Source organism: Cynara cardunculus (assembly GCF_001531365.2).
Source record: "Cynara cardunculus var. scolymus isolate 2C chromosome LG 9, CcrdV1, whole genome shotgun sequence".
Taxonomy (NCBI): Eukaryota; Viridiplantae; Streptophyta; class Magnoliopsida; order Asterales; family Asteraceae; genus Cynara; species Cynara cardunculus.
The window spans coordinates 8,174,982-8,185,135 of record NC_037536.1 but is presented as its reverse complement, the minus strand read 5'-3'; the positions used below and the strand labels follow the sequence as shown (position 1 = coordinate 8,185,135).

General features: G+C 36.8%; 1 protein-coding gene across 1 annotated transcript; it reads left to right on the top strand.

Moving 5' to 3' along the window:
- The first annotated feature begins 562 nt into the window (after nt 1-562).
- LOC112518710 (wall-associated receptor kinase 5-like) lies at nt 563-4,228 on the top strand. The gene is made up of 3 exons (XM_025126499.1): nt 563-1,484; nt 2,214-2,387; nt 2,850-4,228. The coding sequence occupies exons 1-3, from the start codon at nt 563-565 to the stop codon at nt 4,055-4,057; spliced, it is 2,304 nt and encodes a 767-aa protein (XP_024982267.1). The 3' UTR covers nt 4,058-4,228.
- The last annotated feature ends 5,926 nt before the right edge of the window (nt 4,229-10,154 follow it).

Below are 10,154 nucleotides of genomic sequence, written 5' to 3'. Positions count from 1 at the left end.
TATATTATACGAGTACCATTCTAATTTATATTGTAGATTCTTGAATTTCAAATAACAGAAAATGTTAATAAAATTCCATCATTGAACTAATCAACAAATACACATTAATTGTAAAAAGTTGAAAAGTTCATTATAATACACTTGACAATAAACCAATTATATATACACTAAGAGTGTAATCTCTAAAACCACAAAGGGTATCTTTGATTGGTTTGAACTTGCCTCCAAAGATCAAAAATATCAGGATGTCTCATATTCAAATCCAATGAGGAATAAAAATCTCTTTGTGGCCATAGAGGTTCAAATGCGGTGACTCCGGGCTATGTGCAAAGCAGATGTTTGTTTTGGGATTAATCGGCTCACATAGCGGGTTGGATATCCAGATTAATAAACTAATGTTACATGCATGTGTGTTTTGTTTGTTTCATGTACTTGGTGTTTGATTTGTTCGGATAAGTATCACACCGATCAGCATGTGTTGCGGCCTACATATATAAGGTTAGCTTGAGAACTGAAGCCCCTCAAATACTACTCACTTGTAATTAAGCCACAAAACACAGCCATGAAAGTTCTACTGTGGGTACTAGTTCTAGTGATCTCGTTGTTTACATCATCTCATACAAATCCCACCTCCGAAACATACACCCTCATCAACGCTACCAATTTAGCAAAGCCAAACTGCTCGAGCCGATGCGGAGACGTTATTGTTCCCTACCCTTTTGGCATCGGCAACAACACAAATTGCTCTATAGGCTCTGGGTTCAATATCTACTGTGACAATTCTTCACGCCCTCCAAAGGCCTATCTTTTAGAAGGAAATTATAACTCAGTCACATCGATATCTGACTCCACACTGCGGACTACAAATATGGTGGCTTCCATATGCTATTCTCAAAATGGCTCTATTGACAGTTCATTCAATATTTCCACGGATTATACTGGTTCGGTGTACACCTTGCCAGAAGTGAACAAGTTCACGGTCATCGGCTGTGCAGATTATGCTTGGCTGACTTCAAGAACAAACTCAAGGGACGTGTCTACAGGTTGCATGACCATTTGCTCAACACTGGATGATGTTGTAGCGGACGGATGTACAGGAAGTGGTTGTTGTCAATCATCCATACCCCATGACATAAACTACTATACAACTCGGCTAGATACCTTGCGGGATCCGGGCAACATAAGCTATACAAGGTCTTTTAATCCGTGTACGTATGCGTTTGTCGGTGAGGAGAACTCATTCAATTTCAGTGGTATAACAGATTTGAACGATACTTCGTTGAAGGAAAAGATTGAAGCTAATGTCTCAATAGTGCTTGAATGGGGTATTGGTAACCTGAGTTGCATTGACGCCAGAAAAATAGATGGTTTTGCCTGCCAATCAAACAGTGAGTGTGTTGATTCAACGAGGGAAAGCCATGGGTACCGTTGCATCTGTAGTGAAGGCTATGAAGGAAATCCCTATCTATCCCCTGGCTGTCAAGGTATAATCTACTAACTTTTTCTCCAATTAAAAAGACTTCAAGCAAAATTTCAAGTAAGATGCATCAATAAACAGTACTTCATACATAAAAAATAGATTTTAAGAGTTTTTATCAAATGCTTTATAATATAGTATAGATATTTCGTTTTAGAAATTTTAGCATATTTTCAATTCTTTTTTACTGTTAAGTTTTATCATCTTAACACTTTAAAGGTCTTTAATGTCAAATTAATAGATATAAATAGATATAGATTGAATAATGATGTTGGTCCCTATGTTTTAATAGAAATTATGATTAACGGGGTCCTAAAGTCCATTAGTTATAGGTTTTGGTACTTGTTGTTATCAATTCTTTATGACTAGGGTCACTCTCCTTAGATTATATATACACACACACACACTCGTCGGGACTTCAAATGGGTTAACCGTAAGATTGTAGTACATCAAAACGTATCATATGCAACAATTTAACTGGGGTAAGAGTTGTCACCCTCACTAATCGGGTAACACTCCATTCTTATCATCGCTCTTACCGGGTAAGATTCTTGGCCCTTGCCATGTTCATTCGGTGAGGAAAATTACCCGGTAAGTACTTACCATATAAGCATTTAGTAAACGGCCCCTAAGTTAGCTTATAGTTGTCAAACTTGAACTTATCCTATGATATTTGATTACCCAAAACCTGTATCCAAAACCTGTATTTTAATTTGTGAACATTTTTATTTGCTAGACATCAATGAGTGCGACGATAAAAGTAACATCAGCTGCTATGGTCATTGCGTTAATACTCAAGGGAGTTACAACTGTACATGTTTACCAGGATACACTGGTGATGCAACAACACCAAAGGGCTGTCAACCTGCTTCTAAAGACTTCAAATTCCCAGTTATATTATTCACTTTAGGTAATTCTTCTTTTAAGTATTAATACAATAACTATTACAACTTTGTGTATGTTTATAGGGGCCGTTTACCTACACACTTCAACACTATCGTTTACTTATTGGGTAATATTTGAGTCCACCAAAACGACATTTGTATGTAATAATTTATCCGGTAAGTGTTAACCGTGGTAAGAGTCGTCGTCATCACTAACCGGGTAAGACTCTTGGTCCTTGCCTTCAGTCTTACCGGGTATGATTCTTGGTTCTTGTCATATTCATCCGGTAAAGTAATGTGACTTGGTAAGCGTTTACCCACGTAAGCATTTGGTAAACGGCCCTTAGTTATCTTATTACCTTTCATGTCACTTCATTTTAAGTGATCCTTTGTCTAACTTGCTCTCTTCTCTCACCCTACGTTTTCTTTGAGTTCTTTGCAAGTAAATGTTACTCATTGACGAACTTTCCTTTTATGTTTACATGTAGCACTCGTGATTGGCTTGCTGGCTATATTGTTAGGATTAACTGGGATTTTCTTTGGCATAAGGAAAAGGAAACTAAACAAGCTACGAGAAAAATTCTTTGAGAAAAACGGGGGGGTGTTTCTTAAACAAAAGCTCAAGGCACCGGGGACCAACGAGGCAATGACTATCTATAGCACTGAACAGCTCCGAAAAGCGACTCATAATTACTCTAATGATCAAATCATTGGCCGAGGTGGTTATGGTGTTGTGTATAAAGGAATTTTGCATGATGCACGCGTTGTTGCAATAAAGAAGTCTAAAGTAGTTGATGGAAMCCAAACAGAACAATTCGTCAATGAAGTCTTGATCCTTACACAAGTCATACATCGAAATGTTGTTAAGCTTTTAGGTTGTTGTTTGGAAGAGGAAGTCCCRGTACTAGTTTATGAATTCATACCTAATAACACGTTGTTCTATCACATTCATCATAGACCAGGTGGAATGAGTTGGTTATCGTGGGAAAATCGATTGAGAATTGCTGCTGAAGTTGCAGGTGCACTTGGATACCTTCATTCACAAGCTAGTATGCCTATCATACACAGAGATGTGAAGTCTACCAATATATTATTAGATGATAACTACACCACAAAAATTTCTGATTTTGGTGCTTCAAGGTTGGTTCCATTAGATCACGATCAAGTCACCACTCTTGTTCAAGGCACACTTGGGTACTTGGATCCTCAATACTTCAACACTAGCCAACTGACTGACAAGAGTGATGTATATAGTTTTGGAGTGGTCCTTGCAGAACTCATAACAGGACAAAAACCCCTTTGTGCAGGTAGAACAAATGAAGAAAAGAATTTAGCAACATACTTTGTCAAGTCGATGAAAGAAAATCGCCTATATGAAATTGTTGAACCACGAGTGCTACGTGAAGGGACTTTAGAACAGATACAAGCAGTAGCTGAGTTGGTACGGAGATGCGTTAAGTTAGATGGTGATGATAGACCTACAATGAAAGATGTGGCAATAGAGCTAGAGGGCTTGAGGAAGTTTACAACTCATCCTTGGGTTGAGCAGCAAACAAATGAAGAATCAAGAAGCTTAATGTTAGAAGTCGAACAATCTGATCTTTACAGTGTGCCGTTGGTCCCATATAGCTCAAACGAATGGGCATCTTATTCAGGTAGTACTCAAATGAGGTTTCCAGAAAATGAACCGCGTTAACTTGTTGGGCTACTTGCTATAGTATCAATTGAGAATCGCGACAATGCTTTCAGCGACATGAAAATCTTCCATCTCTGATAACTTCTTCAAGGGTTGTTGTCTCGTAATTTGATTGAATTTATCATGTTTTTCCTTATGAACTCGTATATATCCGTGTGAAGCTTGTAGTAGTTATCAAAGATTGTTTCATAACTTTTTGGATTAAATTTATTAAATTTGCTCTTGATCACTCTCGACCCTTGTGATAATTTGTTCACATGAACATGCAATCCTATAATGCTACAATCATTCTTTTGAGGCATCATCAAGGGTAGAGCCAAAATAATTTTCTAGTGGAAGTCAATATGAAAATGCAAGTACACTTTTAATTTCTTCTTTTAAGTAATAACTTTTTATCCAAGGTCATTTTCAAGCGGATGCTAATATGACATTGCAAGTACACTCAATATTTTGTGCTACAGTCTTATTTTCAAGTTGGGCAAATTGCATGAAAAATATCGTACTTTAACTTGATTCAACGTACTTTCAGAACTTCCTTTTTAGTACCTAAGATGTAAAGTTTTAAACATTCTAGTACCCAGTTAACCTGTTGAAGCATTAGCCAGTTACCAAGTTGATGTGGCGAGTAATGTGGTACCCGGTTAATGCTTCAGCAAATAATATTAAGTTGGATACCACATCACTCTCCACATCAGCACGGTAACCGGTTAATGCTTCAGCCGGTTACCCAGATACTTAAATGTTCAAAATTTTACATCTCAGGTACCAAAATAGAAGTTTTGAATTTTTTTTGAGAATACACTCAATATTTTGTGCTACAGTCTTATTTTCAAGTTTATGTAAGATAGAATTTGTTTTTATCGAAAATTTGAGCACATTGACAGGTTTAAGATTGGTACGAAGAGCAAAGTTGACTATTGATTTCTCGTAACAAAGAATTCACATGGTATCAAAGAATTCACTTCGTAATATTCTCCGCCAACAACTTACATCTCCTCGTTTTGTTTTATTACTCTTTCTTTTTTGTAATAACCCAATTTAATGTTCCCCAAGTTTCCTGATTCGATATCTGTATCGTTTTCTTTATCTCTGCGTCCAACTTGAAATTGATACGAACAAACTAGTTTTAGGTATGATTTCCCATTCTTTTTCTTGATTTTATTGTAGTTTAAGTTTGTTTCTTTAATTTCTTTGTTGTATTTAAGCAAAAACTTTATTCTTGATCATCCATAGCAATCATAATTCATATGATGATGATGGGATCATTGAAGGATCTAAAAGTGTTGCTCAATTACACAATAGAGATATGTAACTTAAGAAAAAATGATTAATCATTAGCTGTTAAGGTTGTGTGTCATCATTATCTTGATTTTGATGTAGAACCCCAACAGATAATGGTATTGCCATCAATATGGTTTTCATGGTTTTTTTATGCGAAGATGTTACTTAAAAAGTAACATCAGAAATAGAGTTTCCAGGATAAAGACTCATGTCCTCATGCCAAAATCGGACTTTCTGAATCATCAACCACGAAGACAAATGAGCCCAAATCACCCTTTGCTGCTAGGTCTTTGTTGCTCAGCGGAAAAAAGAGTAGATTAGACGAAAACCAAATAACTCAGTTTCACAATTGTACTTAAAAACGAAAACAAGTAATGATAATAACAAGCAATCAAAGTAAACAAAGAGTAAAGACAATGCAACAGATATTTATGTGGTTCAGCAAGATTGCCTACATCCACACCAGAAGAGAGAGCCCTTTTGTATTAGGTTAAGAATCGACCTTCTTTTCCCCTTTACAAGAAATCAATGTTCATATATTTTTCTCACTTGTCTCATCTTTCTTACACACTCTCAATTTCTAATTGAGTTACATATACAAGAGAGATATGGGCCACTTGACGATGGGCCAAGTATTGGGCATTTTAATTGATCAAAATGTTCTTCTTTTGGCATAAGGTGTGCCTACGCCTTATGAAAAAACATGTTTTGTTCCATATCTTCATTATAATAAGAGTATTCCTTGAATAAGGTATGCCCACACCTTATTACAAGACAACTTATGTCCGACACACTTACAATTCTCCACCTCGTACAACATTTGATAGACCTCGAATTTGGACAATCCCCAACGAGAAATTACGCACCTCTTGATATGTAGGACTCAACTCGCTACACCATTTGACCATGGTTGCCTACGTACCCTCACCTGGGATCAAGCCATTTTAGTTCATTCCAATCGGCTACATCATTTGACCATGATTGCCTACTAATTGTGATTCAGCAAACAAGGCCACAAACAACAATCAGAACTAAAAGCAAGTATACAAATAGTCCCAATATCGTTTTTCAAGTAATAAACGTGGTACAAGTACCTGATATCGTCCACAGGGATCATAGTAAAAGTTTAAAAGAAAGTAAAGTTAAGGAAATGATTTCAAAAGGCGAATTCAAAGATTTTGATTAGAACAGAGTTAACACAACTAAAAATTAACAGGAGATAACAGAATAAAAAAGCAAGCTAGGGTGTATGACTTTTCGGGTGAGATTTAAATACTATTTTCAGTCGACCAATGCTGTCAAAATGCTACAGAATGAAACCATGCTGACAAATTGCTACAACATGCAATCAATAACAACTATTTTTACCAATTACTTTGAAGGTATTCCTCTCGGACTTCACCAATGCACTGATATTATAGCTTTCAACCCATATCTCTATGAGGTATCCAGACCAGTGAAAGTGACAAATGGTGTCTTCAAAGTATATGGATAAACAAATATCTTTGTTAAAAATCACTCTCTCGAGTGGATTCCCATATCATTCAAGTTGACGTGTTCTGAATGGCTCATATCTGAGTCCATTGTACTTTAACATTTCAGAGTGATCAACCCATCAAGAATTAACAACTTAGAAAATACGGATAACAAATCTCTTTGTTAGCAACTCTATCAAGTCTACTTCTCATATCATCCAAGTTGATGTGCAATCAATGGCTCCGCTTAGAGTCCACGACACTTTAACACTTTCAAAGTGATCAACTCGTCAAGAAGTGCCATTGGTTTTATAAAACTTGAAATGAAAAAGTAAAACATCGTTGTTACATGAAAGGTAAATGACGAAAAGTAAATGACAAGAAATATAAATTGGGATAAATAAAGACATAAAATAAATGCGGAAAGTAAATGACAGAATATAAATGACGGAATAATAAAGATGCGGAAAGCGTAAATAAATAAATGACGTAAATAAAATGCAAGTAAGCATAAATAAATAAATGACGGAATAATAAGAGCGATAATATAAAGAAAGCGATTAAATAAAGCGATTAAAGAAACTCGAAATGTAACCAAAAGATTAATAATATTAAGAAATTTGTTCTCTAAGTAGCATGCAAACTACTTGAAGAGAGAAACAAGAGAGAATATGGAGTAAGAAGTGAAGTGGTGGAAGGTGTGGTGTGTTGAAAACTCATCCCAACATCCCTTTTTATACTAGGGATGGAATGAGGGCAAAATGGACATTTAACACCTCTATAGTTCAAAAGAAACTAAAAAGTACATATTAGCACACTAATATTTAGAAAGCAACTAAATTAGTCTTGTAAACTCCAGCTAATCTGATCAAACTACAGCTATTTCAACTTTAGAAGTCTTTCAAAGGTCTTCCCCATGTTTTATCAGTCAACTCCAAGTCTCATTCATCTCTTCTTCTACCATCAGGTCATGCTACCACATTCCCACAGCATCGACCTGCTCCAATCTGTCCAAAATAAGCTCAATTTAGACCAAAATCCACTAAAAACAGGTTCATCAATCTTCTTAGCATAAAAGTAGAGAAAAGAGATAAAATGACTCAAAGTTGGGATATAAATAGAAAATAACCTAGCTAAAAGAGAATAAAAAGGTACTTTATGTACTAAATACTTAGTACGTATCACACCCCCAAACCTAAACCGTTGCTTGTCCCCAAACAACCAAAAGACAACTAAAAATGACTCAATTTTTAAAATTTTGCAAGAAAATGCAGTAAGTGCATACACATGTTGATTATGCCAAAATGCACCATATAGCTTTCATAAGTCTTAAGTAAGCGTGTCTTAACTAACCATTAGCATGAACCATAAGCTAGCTCTATTTGCTCTTTGTTATGCTCAACACATCATATGTCTAAGATCAATAGGACTTGGAAGTAACTGGTTTACTCTCATTTGGCACATTTTTTCCTCTCTTTGCCTTTTCTCTCCTTTATACATCAACTTTGAATTTTTCAAATTTTTGGCACTTTGTGCTCTTTTGTTGAATGCATTTACACTTGTCCTTATGGGACATTTTTGGTGTTTACACCTACCCCTATGGGACATTTTTGGTGTTCTTAGATCTCAAATATGACTTTGAAGCGTTATGCACTTTGTGCACTTTGATCTCCACTTTTGGCACTTTGTGCTCTTTTGCATTGCTTTGATCAATGATGGTACCCTCCCCCAAACTCAGATTTTTCAATGTCCTCATTGGAAGTGTATAGGGGGCTGTTTATGCAATGGCTACAAGTGGCTAAATTTTGAGAAAAGAACAAAGGGCCTACATCCTCTTTTAGTTGAGCATATGATGTACATCAAAATGTGTTCCTAAGCAAAACAAGCTAGTTCTAGTGATACCAAATGATTAGAAAGTGTAGCTAAACTTCAAGAATTATTTTGGCTATACAAGCATATGGCAATTATAAACGTATGTGTTCTTTGCAAGAAAATAAACTAGAAAATGTAAAAGACAATCCCAGACTCAAGAAAATAAAAACAAGTTGAAATAAAATAAATACAAGAAGCTAAAGAGGGGATGATAGAACCTGTCCTACTCCATAGGAGTAGGTGAAGTGGAGATGATGTCCTTCAACCTCTTGCACTCCTTCTTCAATCGAGCATTCTCATCAAACAGCCTTGCATTCTCTTCCTTCAAGGCCTTCAACTTCTTTCCCAGTTTCTTCACTTGAGCACTTATCTTTGCTTCCAACTCAGCTCTTACCATCTTGATGTCTCCTCTGGTTTTCTTCTCTGCTGCCCTCACTTGCGCAACCAACTCCCCCTTCAACCTGTCTATCTTGTCAAAGAACTCATTTCTTTGTCCCAACAAGCTATCCATCAAACTGCTATTTTGAGCAAGCAGGTCTTGCATCAAACACAACATATCACTAGCTCCATTCCCTTTTTCCTTCTTCTCCCTCAGCCTAGAAACTGTGTTCATGTGAATCTTCCATTTCTCCCCTTGCTCTTTCACCATTTGATCCTCACAATACTGAGGAATTCCATTCTCTACTAACAACCATGTGATCAAACAAGGGAATACATCTTCCCCCTACTTCTGCCCGAACATGTCTGAATACTCTTCTCTATCACTCTTCCAAAGTTGTTGTACTTTCCTGTAACTAGACAATAAAGCAACAACATTCTCTCCACCAATACTGAGCTATCATGTGTGGTAGGAGCAATGGAGTGCCTTAAAAAATTAATCCATACATTGGCATTGGCCGTAAGATTGTAGGCCTTAAAAGTCCTCAACATGTAATTCGAGTGTTCATCCCAAACAGCCTCTTGTTTCCCTATCTCATCAGCCACCTCAGTCAAATCTTCTAAGGTTGCATGCCTCACCATTCTAGAGCAATCTGTCTCTTTAGGGGGGTCTAGGCTATACAGCCGATTGATGGCTTTAGAGTTGAACATGAAAGTCATCCCCCTAATCGATATCTTGGATGTGTTATATGCTGCTAATTGAGCATAGAACTCTCTAATTAGAGTCAGGTTATAGGAAGTTGGGACCATGCACATCTGCTCTATACCATGAGCCTCTACCACCTCTCTTATGAATGCAAATTCCCTAATGCTTTGCCTATCAAATCCCTTGTCTGGGAATCCAACCCTGTTTTGGAATCTAACATACATCTTTTCAGCAGCCTTAGAACTAAAACCATTGTGGGTTCTGATCGGCCTTGGAATGGTGGCTAGCCTTTGGGCCATAGCCACCCTCTTCCTCTTAAGTCTGGAGGAATGCTGCTGCAATGCTACAGCATCAGTCTCAGAGTTCCTAGGTGACTCAATCACAA